Source organism: Antechinus flavipes, chromosome 3 (assembly GCF_016432865.1).
Source record: "Antechinus flavipes isolate AdamAnt ecotype Samford, QLD, Australia chromosome 3, AdamAnt_v2, whole genome shotgun sequence".
In the NCBI taxonomy this organism is placed as follows: domain Eukaryota; kingdom Metazoa; phylum Chordata; class Mammalia; order Dasyuromorphia; family Dasyuridae; genus Antechinus; species Antechinus flavipes.
Genome location: NC_067400.1, coordinates 198,825,213 through 198,843,899, shown reverse-complemented (window position 1 = coordinate 198,843,899; position 18,687 = coordinate 198,825,213). Strand labels below are relative to the sequence as shown.

General features: G+C 33.2%; 1 protein-coding gene across 1 annotated transcript; it reads right to left on the bottom strand.

Moving 5' to 3' along the window:
• Positions 1 to 16,796: 16,796 nt before the first annotated feature.
• LOC127557837 (olfactory receptor 5K1-like) lies at positions 16,797 to 18,235 on the bottom strand. Its single transcript, XM_051991125.1, has one exon. The coding sequence runs from the start codon at positions 17,763 to 17,765 to the stop codon at positions 16,797 to 16,799; it is 969 nt and encodes a 322-aa protein (XP_051847085.1). The 5' UTR covers positions 17,766 to 18,235.
• Between the last annotated feature and the right edge of the window lie 452 nt (positions 18,236 to 18,687).

Here is an 18,687-nt window from a genome sequence, read left to right as displayed (position 1 = left end):
GAGGTTCTCAGACATGTTTTTGAATGCCCTACCTTAGAATGATGAAGAGAAATGAAGAAACTAAAGTGAGTATGTATTGCTAGTTGGTATGTATCCAGGTCATAAGCTTAGGCTCTTGATTTTGGGTTGGCCTTTTTATCCACATAGACAACTTATTTCTGTCTTATTATCCAGACCAGTGTGGATTCTACTTCAGTAATTTACTTGTTTTCTAGTTTCTTTATTTAAATTTTTTTTCTCCTATACCTAGAGTGAATCAATCAGTCAACAAACATGTATTCAACAATTATCATATGCCAAGTACTGTATTTGGTACGGGGGATAAAAACAGTGAAATAATCCCTATACTTAAATTCAAAACAGCAAAATTCAAGTGACAATTATTTTGCCTTGTTCAGTGAGCCTATGTAAACAAGCCCAATGTTAAAGGTATATATCTGCTCTGTGCAGCATTCATAAAATAAAAAGGATTACTGACTTCATTTCATTATGGCTAAAGGGACAAGAGGATTTATAAATGTCATCTCTACTCTTAAAATAAGTTTTCTAAATTGCCAATTTTGTAAGCACATCTGGGCCATTGCCATAAAGTTTTTTTTAAATTAATTTTCATTCATTTTTGCTACATTATTTTACTCTTTAAATTATAATAGTCACATACCACTTTAGAATGTGGGGAAAAATACTGTTTATTTTTAATAGGGTTCCAAGCCTCCAAGCAAATTCTCAGATCAGTTCTGTGATCTTTATATATCATTCTTACACGATGAGTTCCCTACTAAGCCATTTTATTGCTTGTGGAGACCTGGTTTCGCAACTAAAGCAACATATCTGCTTACTACTTTTCAAAAAGAAAAGTAGCCTGAAACTATTAATTGTCAAACTATCTGAGGATCCCTTTTCCTTCTTCTTCTTGACTTGGATATTTTCTAATTCTGCTATCTTCATTGGAGTGTGAATAGGAAAAAGTACATTAAATTCTAGTCAGCTTTGAGTAGTGGTTTGTTTAAACAGCAACAATAGTAACTATAGGGAAGGGAATGGAGTTTGGCTGAAAAAGATGTCTGTGTGAAGAAGGGATATCTTTTCTCACATTCTTGCCAACTATTGACAGATTGAACTGTAGTTGTATACTAAGTATACTAAGAAAGTAGTCTATTGATCTGTTGTAACCCCAAAGATGACCCTCTATAAGTAGCATTATTACTAAATAGATGGGATGAGAGTAAGTTAGTGTAGCTATGACTGTTTTGTTTTGTTGGCTACATTCCAGGTTGGTTATTCTATCTTAGTGATTTTTGCTATTGTCCTGCTGATTGTGTTATGTTTTGTGAACATGACATTTTCACCTATTCCATATGGTTTGGCCTAAAGTCAGTGCAAGGATAAATGCTGTTTCTGATATTTCCACTCATCTTAGAAACCCACAGAAAAGGAAAGTCTATGCCTTTCAAGAATCTTTACGATGCTTTAATGTATATTTCCAATCAGACTCTTAAGATTTCACAAATATTGGAGGAATGACAAACATAAAACTTGTACATCTTTTTAGCAAAGTATTTAAAAATATAACTTCCTTTAAATCATAAAAATTCCAAATATAAGTTGTGAGAAAATAGAAGAAAAAACCTTAGTGAAGAATAGATACTAATTATTTCTAAACCTGTATACAAATTATTGGGGGGAAATTTTATATATTATATGTATGAGTGTATATGTGTGTGTGTGTATTGTAACGAGTGAAAGTGTAGTAAGTCATAAGTCCCAGAAGTCATTTTAATAGCAAAATACTTCCCAGGAAGAAAATCCAAGGCCTTAAGAGAAAGGTTGGGACCTTCCTTTTTCAAAAAGTTTAGCACTCTCCAAAAAAGGAGTTTCCCTTCTTACTGGGAAATGAGAAGATCCATATGGCAAACAAAGTGTGTCACAATTTCCAAACACCACAAAAAAATAAAATAACTAGCAAGGATTTCTTTTTCTTCATCTACTATGATCTCTCCTGAATCATTCTAATCTTATCTAGTTCCCTTCATTTTTCTCTTATCTCAAGTTCTATATGTTAATATGTAAAGAAAAATTTTAATGCACTTATATACACACACATACACACAGATAACACACATATGAGGTAGTTTAAATAGGTTAACTAGTCACATTTTATGTTACACACTTGAAGTATGTAACTTCTATGACATCTTAGGGAAATTTAAAATCAGTGTATTAGTCCTTCACACATAAACCGATCTATCAAGTTTCACAGTAATCTTAATAGTCATGTTAAAATAAGGATTAAACACATTTATTTTTAAGATTGAGGGCATGTTTTGATTTTCATGTCAGGGTTTCTCTTGCCAATATTTAAATTTATTTCTTCAGTTTAAACTGTTTTTTGCCTGCTCTACTCACTCCCTTAATTTTGTGGCTGCTGAAGGTTCTTGGGTGAAACTTTGATGAGATAGCCTCAGTCAATAACTACAATATTTGGCACAATCTACATTCTGTCCTCCCCCCTGCACTCAAAGAAATGATTCATAATTGCCCTTCTTGAAAGGAGACCAAAAAGAATAATGCTTATTCTGAATTAGCTCTTCTATGCATGAGAATTCATAAAACCACCAGGTCTCCCATATGCTCTTTTAATTATATTGTCATTGAATAAAACAAATTTAACTTTGTTCTTCCCTAGATTACCTATAACTTGCTTGTATATGCTAACTATTGTGACACTTTTGGTAGACAGAATCTCAGTGGTGGAAAGGACTGAGACTAGCTTAAATCTTAAAACTCTTACAACATACTAGATAACTAGTCATCAAGTCTTGAAGACCTCCAATGAATCTGTGGATAATTAGTTAGGAAGCTTTCCGTCCATCAAACCTGAAGTAGATTTTCCTAATTTATACCTTTTAGTCCTGTTCTGAGAGCTAAGCAAAAGAAGTCAATTTGTTTCTTCCATTGACAATGTAATGAAAGAGCTATGGATGACCTAATTCAACATTGGCGCCCGACATATGTGCTGCAGGACATACACTAATTGAATAACCTAAAATTGCTTTACCTGTTTTGGCTTCCATGTCATACTTAAGTTTGTGATCCATTTAAATTGCCAAAATTTTCGGTGGAACTGAAGTGCTATAGAGCCATGCCTGTCCTTTAATACTTGTGAAGTTGATATTTTGATTCCCAGTACAAAAATTTATCCTAATTAAATTTCATCTTAGATTTGGCCCAATGTTCTAGCCTATCAAGATCTTTGGAAATCTTCATTGTCATGTCATTAGCATTATATTGCTATCCCCGTTGGTTTTATCATCTGAAAATTTGATAAGCATATCAGCTATGCCTTTCTCAAAGTCATTGATTAAAAAAAAAAAATTAATTAAAAAAATAACACAGGGCTCAGGGAAAATTCCTGGGCCACTACTCTAGAAACTGCCTTCCAAGTTGACATCAAACAATGGCAAACAATGGTTGTTTTTTGGGTCCAGCCATTGAATCAGTTCTGAATCTACTTAATTATATTACTTTTTGGCTCATATCTTTACATCTTTTTTATTTGAATTGAAAGAAATGTCAAATGCTTTCCTAAAATCTATGTAAACAAAATCAGTCTAGAGACACTGTCAAAAAAGGGAAAAGATGGTAGCTTGTCAGGTACAGTGCTTAATTCATGGTGATTGTTATCACTGCTTCCCATTTCTACATGTGTGTTAACCATTGCTTTAATGGTCTCATCAAGAATTTTGACAAGTATTGAAATCAAGAATATCCTATAAATTGTAGTCTCCCTTTTAAAATTCAGAATATTTACTCTTTTGAAAGAAAATACTATCTCCCATTCTCAAAAGATATTTCAATGATCATTGGCAGTGACCTAGCTTGTTCATCAGGTTTGATAATTCTGCATTAGACTTTTTTTGTCCTTTCCATTTAAAAAGATCTTTCATTTTGGTTTATACAAAAGCCAATTAAAAAGTAAGCAGTTAGTTCTCTTCTGCAATTCCTTTTCTTTTTATCTCCCCTCATTGCAATTCTTTTCCTATTTTCTTTACTTTTAAATTCTCTTCCCCAGTATAGCTTTAAAGCAAAACAGAACCCTTTTTGTTGTCCTCTGCATTTATTACCAATTTCAGTTCACTATGAGTTTTCATATTCCCAACATGATTTTGTAGCACAGTGAGGTCTTTTTGTATTCATTCTGTATTCCTATTGATCTTCTATTTCTCTCTTTTATACATCTAAATTGGTCAATAAGAACCACGTACATCTTTTTAAATTACTCCTTAGTCTACTCTCCATTTTCTTCTTTATTGAATTTATTTATATTTGTATCTTTAAAATTTCATTCTTGAGGGTTTTCTATGCTTCTGGGGTGATTTCGTATGTATGTGAACGTACATTTTTACATACATGCATGCACATGTATATGTATGTATATATGTAGATTTTCGTTTGTATATTTATATTTCATATATATGTTTACACCCATATATATGTATATATTAGTATTTCCCTCTAAAGTCTTTGAAATCTGCTCTCAGATATAAAGTACATGGAAAACTATTTCTTCCTTCTTTTCTATTACAAATTTAAAGTATCAATTTTCACTCAAGATTTCTATTATTTCTACTCCCAAAACAGGTTCCTCCTTAGTAAGGATAAGGTATAGAAGTTCCCCTTAGCATTTGCTGCAGGATTTGAAAAATAAAATTATTGAGGCAAGTAAAAAAATTGTTAGCTGTTTTGCTTTCTTCAGAGAGAATGCCTGAAGATATCTCTAACAAAAGTCCCTATCATTACTGATCTAAAGCCTCAGTGTTAGGCTTGTGATCTGTTTTCCCAATTTCTTAATTTTCCTTAATTGTTGATCTTTTAATTGGTATCTTTCTCCTTTCTCAAATTCCCCACATGAGTATATCTTTTTAATATACTTTTCTACTTTGTCTCCACTTTTCCCAACCCCTTCCTTTTATATATTTTATTTTTCTTGAATTCTCTTGAATAAAATATGTCTTTCCAAACATACATTCCAGACAGAGAACTCATCCCAACACTCAGTAAAATCTATATCAGATTCATCTTCAAGTGTTATCTGGTGCATGTTGCTTGTTAGCCAATCTTTGTGCATTTCTCTGTCATTTGAAAATACAAATTTATTAGTGATTCTTTTCTTGGGTCTTGTTGACCATGAATTTCTGAACATCTTTATCACTGTTTTACCTCTTTTTATGGTATTTGATTTGATAATTATTCATCAGCAGTGTTCTCTCTCTCTTTTTTTTTTTTTTTTTTAACAATTGGAACCATTTATTTGGATTTCTAAAATTAAAGAAAAAAGGCATACTCCATCTCTGATTAGAAGCCTATTATTACTATATATCTGAGTTTTGGTCCAAGAATCCTAATCCTTTTTTTAGATACCATTTAACTTCTGTATCTGAAGCCCTTGCTTTAGATTGACAGCAGGAACAAATATGCTAAATGTGCCCCTAAAATTTGTGCATCTGAATCAGCAGAATTGGAAAATAGTGACAAGTTGGGAATTTTTTCTGTCCATCCTGCATACATACTCCAGAAAAAAAACAATAGATCTCAGATTGACATATAACTGCCTCAACAGTGATCTATTTCAACAGGGACTCACCAACTATCACTAATTTACGTCATTCTTTGGAGGACAATTAGTTATTCCCTTTTTGTTGAGAATGACATTTTATCTATTACTTAGCTGGAATTAGTGTCCCTTTCCTCTATCCTTTGTAATATAAATTTGATGTTGTTTTTACACTAAATTCTTTCTTCCATCTTTTTAAGGAACAGTACTTTCTGATAACCCGGAGAATAGAAAGGTCTTGAATCCCTTTACCTTCTAGAAGTAAATCCAGCTTGCCCTTGGAGCAAATATTAAAAGTTATTTGGATATGGCTGGTATACCACCATTGCACACTTATTTTCTATATTCTCCATTAATAATAATAGCTGGAAGTAACCAGCATCAATCAGATGTCTCTCATTTTTTCTACTTGTAGACAACCTGGGGAACATATGTGTCAAATTTCTTGTGAGAAACTGGAGTTATCACTTTCATTTTTACATCGCTGGCATCTTTCCACATGATTTGCACCTTTTTTTTTTCTTTTTTTTTCTTTTACCTTGCAAATACCTTTACTATGACCAATTTTCAATCTTTTGTCTCATTAACCTCTTGCCTTTTTTTTCTTATCTTGTCCTAATTTCCTTCCTCTGCTCCAAGGTTCCTTCTCCTCAAATGGCTTTCTTTTCTTCATTTCCTCAATTCAAGTCCTTTTCTTGTTGCTACTCCTTCCATTCTTTTTTGGTCCTTGTCTTTCTCCTGTAAGCTTTATCCTCTGTAGTTTGAATTTTCTTCATTTGTCTGCAAATTTTTTTCCTTCTCTGTTTTCTCAAGTTCTCTCAATTTTCCCCTACCTAAATGAAATATTGGATATCTTTTAAAAGTCTTCCATCTAAGTCTCTTTCGCAGTTCATTTTTCCTCTTTCAGTTCAAATTATCCTGCTCTGGAGGAGAAAATAAGATGGGTGATTTTGTACAGAACCTTGATTTAAATTCGATTCCCTTACATGTCATGCTGTTATCCTCCCTGATGTCAAAGACCTCTTTGAAAACAAAGGACAAACAGCAACAATACTGCTCCTCTCATACTAATTTTATTTTTCAATTAATAAGTATTATTATTATTAACAAAGATTATTTTATTACAATGTATGTATGTATGTATGTATGTATGTATGTATGTATGTATTTGACTGGGTAAAAGAGGTTATTCTCTGTCTCATTTCTTATCTCCCTTTAATCACTGATTGGGGATTTCCTCAGTCAAACTGAGACATGTTAAATAAAGACTTTAAATTTAAAAAGGCCAAAGTTTCCTACTACATCCAGGTCCATCATTCTGATCTTGCCACTGGGCCCAGATGACTAGAGGAGAAAATGAGGCAGGTGACCTTGCATAACTCTCCCTCACTTAAATCCAATTCACTTGCATGTCATGGCATCACCTCCCTGATGTGTTGTGGTCCTCTTCAAAAATAATGGACAAACCATATAGTAAGAAGTGATAGAAACTTGATTTGTATTGGTAGCTATGAGAGAAAAGGGGAGGGGTTGATTCAACAGATGTGGAAATAGAAACAGCAGAATCTGACAACTGACTGAAAATATAAGATAAAAAAGAATGAGAGTTCAAAGATAGCACCAAAGTTAGGAACCTTGAAGACTAGTAGAGAGCAGATCCTGCTATTGAGTACATACTCCACACCCATTTACTCCTCCAGTCATGGAAAGAAATTGATTCCTTTTAGATCATACTTTTCTCTTTTTACTAGGTGCCTAGTGCAGTGGGTTGTGATCTTCATGTCAGACTGCACCTTAGGATACTTGACCTTTTTTGGCACCTGACCTTTTTTTTGGATGGAAATAAGAGATTGAGGTCCTAGCTTGTCCTATATTTGACAATAAAATGATCCACATTCTAGCCTGGAAGTAAAATGACCCTTTGTTCCACATGGATTTCTTTCTCTGCCATTTTAAAGAGTTTATAAGTAAAAATTGACAAGGTTATTAATAAACAATCACTTGAAGATAGTTCTAGAATCCTCTGATGGTCAAATTCTGATCAAATTTTTAAATCTCTGTTTTGTTTGTTATGGGTGTTTCCATCTAGTCATTGGTTTTAGCCACTCCCCCTTTCCTAGTACAAAATAAAATACTGACATGCAGTACACAGCATTTATAATGGACCATGGATTTTATGTAAACAAAAGATAAGAATAAAGAAATATCTTAAAAGAATGGCAAGAAAATCATATAAAACATTTACTGTCAGACAGATACAATGATAAGAAGTGAGAGAGTAAAACATTTCCAAACTTTTGCTCAATTCTTAAAGGGATAGTCTGAGTTCTTTGTTTTATAAGATAAAGGTTGACCTGCTGCACTTATTCAAAATTCTAAGAACATATACTACAGGGACCAAATTTTAATGATGCCATGGCAACTTAAGAAATTATTGTTTACTCTGAAAAGAACAGTTTCAGTTGAATATGAGTTTTGGAGACATTTTAGAGATGCAGATTGAAAAGTGAAGTGTTAGCAATGAATGAAAATATTTTGACTGAGAAAGATATAAGTTGATAGTTTGAGGAAATGGTCGGGTTTAGTAATGATTTTAGTAGGAAATGATTCAGTAGATAAGAAAAGTTTGAATAATAGAAAACAGGATCAAAAGCAGATGTAGAAGATAACCTTGAAAAGGAGAGGAATTATGTCATTATCAGAAGACTGAAGGAAGGAGGGAGAGTAGAAGATAATGACGTGAGGTTTTGAGATCCTATTTTTTTGAGAAAGGAAGCAGCACACAATGAAAGGCCTCAATTTTTTCAGTAAAGCAGCAAAGTCCTCAGGGTGAAAGAGTGTAGGAGGGAAAGGTGATGGAGACAGAAATAAAAAAGATTTAGAATAGATTCCTTGGAGAATAGGATAAGAAATTATTTAGGAATAAGTAAAAAAAAAATCTTAAAAGTAAATAAGTTAAAAAAAAAAAAAAAAAACCTGCTACAATGAGAACCGCTTTGCAATATATCTGCAATACAACCCCTTCTAGGGCAGGAATTGTGTCTAGACTTGTAATTGCTGACAGGTGGGTCTGCCTGCTTCAAGTCTCTGCAAACTCCAATCCATGCTCCATTCATCCACTGAAGTGATTTTCCTAAAGTGCAGATCTGACCATATCATATCCCACCATCCATACACCCGCCCCCATTAACTCCCCATCCCCCACTCTCTCACCCCCACCCCCACCTCTATCTACAACCTCACCCTCTTGCTCCTCCCATTGCAGGAGCAAATACAAAATCTTTTTGGCATTCACTTCATAACCTGTCTCCTACTTTTCCAGTCTTCCTATTCCTTACTCTGGGCCATGTACATTTGGGTCCAAAAAAAGTGGCCTCCTTGTACTTTTATGAATAAGACACTCCATCACTCAATTCTAAGCATTTTCTGTCTGCAAGGCTTTCCTTCCTCATCTCTCCCTTCTGGTTTCCCTGGCTTCCTTCAGGTTCTAGCTAAAATCCCATCTTCTATAGAATGTCTTTCCTAAGCCTTCTAATTCTAAAGACCTACTTCTTTTAATTATTTTTTAATGTATATATTTGTTTGCTCTCTTCTGTTAGATAAAGAGCTTAGAGGCAAGGACTATGTTTTGCCTCTTTTTTGCATCCTCATTGCTTAGTGTTAGGTGGGTTACTGAATATGGCACCCAGTGAGAGCTTAATAAATGTTGATTGAGATAACAAAAATGTATATAATGGGACTTTGGAACATGCCCAGAATGCCTAACATGGAGGCCTTCTACATCCTCATACTACATGAGTGAGAGAAGCCTTCTTTTGATGCTTTTTAAAAAATTTTCAGACTGAGACAATTTTCTTTCCTGTTTGTTTTTTTCTGCTAGTCCAAAGGGTAAAGGTTCACTCACTAAATGTATACATCATGAATTGAAGCAGAAAGAAGAGGGGGAATACTCTCGCGCCCCCCAGTTTTCCCTCCCCCCCCACCCCAACTCTTCCACCTCCATTTCTTTTACTTGACTCTGAGAAGTAAGAGTGGGATTTTTTTTTTCTCTTTGGTGTTATTGACCTTTTCATTTGTTGGTAGTTAGGTGAGACAGTGGATAGAGCACCTGATCTGGAGTTAATAAGATCTGAATTCAAATCTGCCCTCAGACATAGCTTTGTGACCTGGAAAAGTCACTTAACTGTGTTTGCCTTAGTTTTCTCATCTGTAAGATGAACTGGAGGATAAAATGGCAAATTCCTTCAGTATCTCTGCTAAGAAAATCCCAAATGGGAGTCTTGAAAAGTTGATCACAACTAAAATGACCGATTAATAAAAGTCCTCCTCCATTTCAGGTACTGGCAATGATCCATATTGGACCTGAATGTGTAAATCATAGTGCTCTTAGAGTCAGGATTCCAAGTGAAATATTTTAGCTAGCCATTCCAGCAAGGAAGCCCTCAGAAGTTATGGTACCTGGCATTAGAGCCCAACTTGTGTTTGGACTTGTAAATGGGACTGTGCTCTACAGGAGATGGGCTAATGAAATTAATTTTCTTTCCCTCCCAAGAGACAGGGATATGGGAATTAAGTTCTAAGTACTAAATTTGTATATTTGAGATTATACCTTTGAAGTGAATATTGCCATGTACATAGCAGACCATAAGAAAGGACTCAATATAAAACAATAAATTTCCATTTCAAGAAAGCCTATATAATAAATTCTACATGTTGTCTTCAGAGCTATTTCTTTTCCTTGCTTCCTTGTAGGTTTTCTTTTATTCTCTGCAGTGAGCTTTTTAACTTTATTTTTTCTCCTCTCTACCTCCCTTTCCCCCACCTAAAGAAGGATACAATTAAGCATGCATACACACACATATGTATATATATACAATCATACACATATATGAGTATACTGTTATTTCCACTTCTCATCTGTTTCTCTGAAGATGGATAGCATCTTCCTTAATAGATCTAAGTCTTTTCAAAGTTTTCTAAATTGACCAGCTTATTATTTCTTAAAAACACAGTAGTAGTCTAACCCAATCAAATCCTGCTAGAGGAATTGTTCATGAAAGATTTTTCCTAGTTTTCTGCAATTCTTATATTCTTGGTTATATAGGTTTTATTTACACAAGAAAACTCTAATTTAAAATAATCAAAATTATCCTTTTTATACTTCAACAATGATCTCCCTTACAATTTAGATCTGATACTGTTGAATCTACTTCCTTGATGTCTTTTTTTATCCTGTTTTAAGTTCCTGACCTTTTGCTCTTCCAAATGAACTTTGTTATTATTTTTCCTAACTCAGTAAAATAATTTTTAGTAACTTAATTGAAATGATATTGAATAAACAGATGAATTAGTTTAACTGTTATTTTAAAATTTTTACTGGCTGAAATTATACTGAAAAACAAAGATGAACCATATTATACTGTTATATACTGAAAATTATACTTAATAAATATAACTTCAATTATTTAGAGCTGAGCTTATTTGTATAAAAAGTTTTGTTTACATTCATGTAGTTCCTATGTCTATACTCAGGTATTTTCCTATGTTCCTAGGTATATTTCCTAGTTCCTATGTCTATACTCAGGTATTTTATACTGTCTAGGTATTTGAAATGGTCTAAAACAAGATTAAATATTGCTGACACATAGTATAGTTTCTTTATTTTTAAATTTCTATTAAATCTAGTTTAACTTTGCTTGAAATCTTTTTGATTTCTTGCTTTTTTTTACATAATAAATTCTGCTCCTGTTTTTTTTATTTTTGTGTATATCTCTCATTTTTATAATGTTTCCTAAAAGCAACATATAGTTGAATTAATTTTTTTTTTTTTTTTTGCTGAGGCAGCTGGGGTTAAGTGACTTGCCAAAGGTCACACAGCTAGGAAATGTTAAGATTTGGATTCGGGTCCTCCTGACTTTAGGACTGGTGCTCTATCCACTGTACCACCTACCTGCCCCCTGAATTAAAATTTTTGATCTGTTATCCATTTTCATTTTATGAGTAAATTCATCTCATTCACATTGTAAGTTTCAATTGTGTATTTTCCTCCTTACTATTTTTCCTCATCATTCTTTTCACCTTATTTATCCTATCTTTCCTCACTCTTCTGCCTTATTTCTACCCACTATCTTGCCCTCTTATTCCTTAAACTACCCACTCATTTAAAAGTCTTTTACATTCTTTCTTCTCACCATATCCCCTTACTCTCTTATTTTCTTCTGAATTTAGAAGACTTTTATACCCTTTTCTCTCTCTGCTTCTATATGTATATATACATATATATATATATAATATGTACTTCTTTCTTTAATCCATTCCTCTTGAGAATAAAGTTTCCCCCCACTATCTGCCCTCTCCGCACTAGCATCTTCTATATAAATTTTTTCTTTAATGCCTCATTTGTATAATTATTTCTTTTTGTCTCTCTCTATACAATTTTATTTATAAATCGTCTTATCATACTCAGCTCAGCCTCCTTTCTTTCAAATTACTCAAAGATTGATGATAATCATAAGAGCATTGCTAATATTTTCATATGTACAAAGTAAACAATTTGGCCTTATTGAGTCCCTTATAATTGGTCTTTAATGTTTATTTTATATTTCTCTAGGAGTTTATATGTCACATTTCCCTTTAAGTCCTGAAATTTTTGTCACAAAAACCTCAAAGTCTTTGTTTGTTAAATATCCTTTTTTTTTTCATTCGGGATTATACTTTGCTAGGTAAGTTATCCTTGGTTATAACCCCAGATCTTTTGCTTTATGAAATATTGTATTTCAAGATCTATGGTCCTTCAGTATAGTAACTGTGAGATCTTGTGTAAAATCTTTATTCTAGCTCCATGATATTTAAATATTTTATGGATTTTTTTTTTAGTTTTCCTGTTTAATAAATTATTCTTATATGTTTTTGTTCTATACTTATGAAATCTTATAAATGAAGAAACTGTATTTCTGGTTTTAACATTGAAAAGTATAAAGGCAGACACTGTTATCACTAGGCGAATTCTTGTGTCACATATATGATATGTTATATGAAATACATGACAGATGACATATAGCATGTCATAGCACCAATTATAAATATTTTAAAATGAATATTATTAATATTTGTCTAATATTTACATTTATCAGCTAATTAAATTTAAGTAGTCGAGAGTAGAGAGGAATGGGAAAGTTATATAAGATTACCAAAACAAAGATGCAGCCTTTTTAAGCCTCTCAAGACATAGAAGAGGATGTGGTTTTAATTGTTTCTTAGTTTAATTCTACAAGAATGTATTGATGTTTCAGAGATAATGTACAGTGAGACTTTGCCATTTTAATATTACATTGACTTCCTATTTTGTTTTGTTAAAAAAAAAAAAAAGATTTTCTAAAAATTGTATGTCCCTTATGGTATGGTTAAAATTTCTGATAAATTGTCATACCACAGGAATTATTTGGTGAATCTGATATAGTGAAAACCTATATTGGACTCAAAAATACATTTTTGTAATATGTATCTTTGGGGAATACAATATGACTCTGTTCTATCTCAAGTTTCAAGTATTTTACAGTTATACAAAATCAAAACCAGCACAAATGAAAGGAACTCAAGACTCTTTCAAAAGAGGAGAAATTTAACATATGTTTTACAGTTCTCACTTGCATACAAATTAAATAATTTGGAATCTTTGTTTTAAAGACATAAAATGCCTAAAGAAATGAGATGTGTGTGTGGTTAAAGAAGGAAATTTGTGTTTTTTTACCTAGATAGAACATACTCCTGAATAATGTGTAACATAAAAAAATCATTGTGAATTTGACAAAAAACCTCTGATTATGAACATTTCCTTATACATAAAACAGAAAAAGAGTTGTATATGACACCGAAGCTTTATTCATGCAGCTTGTTTTAAATATATGCGTAAATACTTAATCTAACATAGTGGCTTCAATATTATCCTGGGACTAACAAGAGAGAGAGAGAAAGTGTGTGTGTGTATGTGTATAATTGATTGGGGAGCAAGCTATATGGAGATGAGGACTAAATTTCTGGGAAGAATTGTTACAATGTATTCTTCCTTGCTAACTGAGGCTAGGAGATGAGTACTATTTCTCTCTCTTATATGTTTTATTAAAAAATAAAGAAGTGTTCTGATCAAACGTTTTTTGGTGATCTTAGCTGCTTACAGGTAAGCAATATAACTAGACAAAAATTGTTTGATGGTAAGTCATTTTGAGGTTAGATTGCTAATAATGACCTTGATATAGTATGAATGACAGCAAGTGCTACCAAAGAAATGGCCAGCATGGGACAGTGGGAACATCATTGGCTCTACTGTTGAAAAACTGGAGTTCAAAGCTTTCCTCTGATGATTATGCATATAATTTTGAATAAGTAACTTAATCTCCTTTTAGTCTCAGCTTCCTCATCTGTAAAATGAATGTATTGGAGTAGATTGTCTGAAATTCCTTCAGCTATGGTAATGGAACATGGGGTATATTCTATCTAAATAAAATTTTAAGGCAAAGCCAAGATGGTAGAGAAGACACCTCTTTCTGTCCTTTTCCAATGATCCTCAACTAATTACCAAATTCAGCCTCTGAATTAGTTCTAGAATGGCAGAATTCATGAATATTGGGAGTGCAGCAAATTACCAGCAGAAGATAATTTCAAAGATTACCAGAATAGGTCTTGTTTCGGTTGGACATGGAAGGAGGCCAGGCCCAGGACGCCAGCACACACTGTGCAGATATGGGGCAAAGTGTGGTCTCCTTGGGGCAGTGCAGACTCCATATGGTGGAGAATCTACAGGGCAGACTCTACCACAGTGTTGACTACTCTGCCCTGGTTACAACCCAGTAGATCAGCAGAGAAGTTATAAAACATCCAATACAAATACAAAAGATAAATACTGAACTCCAAAGTGCCAGAGTCTCATGGGACCTGGCCATGCCCACCTAGCACCCAGAGTGAGTCAGCATGATCTCAGCAGAGCCGCTGCCACTCTACTGCTGCTTCATGGCTTGTAGAGGAAGCTTGGAAAATCTCCCTTGCCCTAAAAGATCCCAACTGTTTTTAAAAAATGAGCAAAAAGGCAAAGACAACTCTAACAATAGATAGTTTCTATGGTGAAAGAGAAGAACAGATTTCAAACCCTGAGGAGATTGAAAGGAGATTGTCTCTAGATGAAGCCTCAAAATGTGATATAACCTGATCCCCATCACACAAGGCTCACCTAGAAGAAATTTAAAAGGATCTCAAAAGAGAACTAGAGCAATAATTAGGAGTTACTTTGCCCAACTTTCTGCCAATAAATCTGATAACATAAGTGAAATGGAGGAATACTTATAAAAATGTAGTTTGCCCAGATTAACAGAGGAAGAAGTAAATTGCTTAAATAGTCCTATTTCAAAAAAAGAAATAGAACAAGCTATTAATCAATTTCCTAAGAAAAAATCCCCAGGACCAGATGGATTTACATGTTCTTTAAATGTTTGATAGAATTCACAGTTGACTCCAGTACTATATATATACTATATATATGTGTGTGTGTGTGTGTGTGTGTTTGTGTGTGTGTATGATGTATATATTTGGAAACATAAGGAATGAAGTACTCCTACCAAATTCCTTTTATGACACAGACATGGTACTGAACTGTAAACCAGGTAGGATGAACATAGAGAAAGAAAATTATAGACCAATTTCCCTAATGAATATTGATGCAAAAATCTTAAATAAAATATTAGCAAAGAGATTTCAGAAAATCATTCTCAGAATAATACACTATGACCAAGTAAGATTAATACCAGGAATGCAGGGCTGGTTGAATATTAGGAAAACTGTTAGCATAATTGACTATATCAATAACCAAATTAACAAAAAAAAATATGATCATCTCAATAGCTGCAGAAAAAGCATTTGATAAAATCCAATACCCATTCCTAATAAAAAGACACTAGAGAGTATAGGAATAAATGGACTTTTCTTTAAAATAGTCAGTAGCATCTATTTAAAACTATCAGTAAGCCCCATATGTAATGGGATAAACTGGAACCATTCACAATAAGATCAGGGATGAAACAAGGTTGCCCGCTATCACCATTACTATTCAATATTGTATTAGAAATGCTAACTTTGGCAATAAGAAATGAAAAAGAGATTAAAGAAATTAGAGTAGATAATGAAGACTCAAATGATCACTCTTTGCAGATGATATGACGGTATATTTAAAGAACCCCAGAGAATCAACTAAAAAATTATTAGAAATAATCCACAACTTTAGCATAAATCATCAGCATTTTTATACATCACAAACAAAATTCAATAGCAAGAGATACAAAGAGAAATACCATTTAAAATAACCAATGATAATATAAAATAATTGGGAATCTATCTGCCAAGGGAAAGTTAGGAACTATATGAACAAATTAAAAAACACTTTCCATACAAGTAAAGTCAGATTTAAACAGTTGGAAAAATATCCAATGCTTTTGGATAGGTCAAGTGCATATAATAAAGATGATAATACTATCTATGTTAAGCTATTTATTTAGTGCCATATCAATCAAACTCCAAAGAAACTTTGACCCAGAAAAAATAACAAAATTTATCTGGAAGAACAAAAGGTCAAGAATTTCAAGGGAATTAATGAAAAAAAAATCAAATGAAGATGGCCTAGCTGTACCAGTTCTAAAATTATATTATAAAGCAGCAGTTACCAAAACCATTTGGTATTCACTAAGAAATAACTAGTGGATCAGTGAAATATGTTAGGTTAAAAGGACAAAATAGTCAATAACTTTAATCTAGTGTTTGACAAACCCAAAGAACCCAACTCATTGGATAAGAATTCACTATTTGACAAAAACTGCTGGAAAAATTGTTAACTAGTATGGCAGAAACTAGGCAGTGACTCACACTTAACACCATATACTAATATACAGTTGTTCTACTTTTGTCTCTCCATTCCAAATGCTAAGCACTTGGTACATGAGTCTGACATATTAGAAACACTAAATGCTTCCCTGCTGGATAGAATTTAGTCTTAGAATAAACTAAATATTATTGAACTTATTTCTTCTTTTACACATAGTTGACTCAATTCTTCTTAGGCTTATGTAATTTAATACTACTGAATAAAAATGTAGATTTTTTTTTCTGTGTCATTTCTTTGGAATATTTTATTGTACTTGAATCAATAAGTCACAGAGAATAAATTTTGTTTCAAATATCCTGACATTTTTTTCTTCAGAGTCTTTTTCAGGACACTGATTACTTCCTTGTTCCTCAGGCTATAAATAAAAGGGTTTAAAAAAGGAATGACTATTGTATAAAAAATAGCAATTGGCATGTTCTTATCTCCTTCATTAACAGACCCTGGTCGAATGTACATGAAGAGAAGAGAACCATAGAATATCGAAACAGACACAAAATGCGATGCACAAGTAGAAAAAGCTTTGCCCCGCCCATCCTTGGATTTCATTCTAAAGATAGTAAAAAGGATATAAAGATAAGAAACTAAGATAATGACTATTGTAAATACTAGAATTGAACCTGAAAATATATACATCATCAGTTCATTAATGTAGGGATCAACACAGGACAGTCTGAACAATGGAATTACATCACAAAAAAAATGATTTATTCGATGAGATCTACAGAAAATTAACCTGAATACAAAACCTACATGAACTACAGAAGTCAGAGTACCACCTAAGTATGACACAATGAGCATCTGAATGCAGAGCTTCTTTGACATTATGATAGGATAATGCAGCGGGTTACAGATGGCCACATAGCGGTCATATGCCATGGCTGCCAGGAGAAAACAGTCTGAAGTTTCAACCACACAAAGAAAATAAAATTGCGTCATGCATTCATAGATGGAAATCATCCTATTCTTAGAAAAGAGGTTCACCAACATATTAGGAGTTACAGCACAGCCACAGCAAGCGTCCAAAAGAGCCAAGTTACCAAGAAAGAAATACATAGGTGTATGAAGTTGAGGTTCAATTGAAATTAATATCACCAGTCCAAGATTCCCAATAATGGTTATCAAATATATTATAAGGAATACCACAAATAACACGACCTTCATCTCTGGATAATTTGTAAATCCAATGAGGATAAAGTCAATTGTTAAGGTGTTATTTTCCTCATCCATCTTCAGCTTTTCTGTTGAAAACAAGAATTGTGTATACTTAAGAATGTAATACCACAGCGCCCTTCCTTACTTCTTTGGCAAAAAGGCACCTCCTTCCCCCTCCTGTATTGTGTCCTAAAATTTGGAGGTGACAGTGAGGCTGATAACTTTGCACAGCTAACTCATTTAAATCCAACTCACTTGCAAGCCATGGCATCATCTTCCTGATGTCATGGTCCTCTTCAAGAATGAAGAACAAGCAACAACTTAAAATCTAAAGCAGGTGAGTTCTAAGGGAGGATTATTCTCCCTGAAATGTCAGTTCACGTAGTAATAAGCCCCCAAAGTTTTGAGTTCCAAGTAAGCATTTTTAAAAATATCATTTAAGAGAATACCCATCTCACACTGACATCAAAGACTTAACATTGAAGAACTTTTGCCCTGGATTTCCACTTTTCTTATTGGCAACTCTAAGAATATTATTTCAGTAAAGCTTCAGACTTCATTTCACTTCTTTCTTTCTGCCCACCTTCTCTAGGTCTTCCCAAATAACTTCTTTTTATAACCATTCCAGTTTAGTAACAAGAACCAAGACAAAAATCAACTCTAACATTGTTTCTAGATGGGGTGTCAAACTATTCCCTCAGAGTCCAACTAAACATCTCAGTAGCTTTCCAGATTTAAGTGCTCCTCTTTGGCAATCTTTCCCTTTCATATGTTATATCCCCACCTATTAAAATGTGTGCTCTTTAAGGTCAGACAGCAACTATCTTTGTTGAATTCCTAGAGTTTAGCACAGTGCTTATCATATAATAAGCATTTAAAAAATGATTGTTCATTAATTCATTTAATATTACATATGCAAAATACTGTTCTTCATCAATTTATGAAACATAGTCTGTGATCAAGGATCAGAGAATGCATTTTAATGTTTCAAAACATC

What these genes read in the sequence shown, in the direction of transcription:
- LOC127557837 (XM_051991125.1), bottom strand. Translation starts at nt 17,765, where the DNA reads ATGGATGAGGAAAATAACACCTTAACAATTGACTTTATCCTCATTGGA.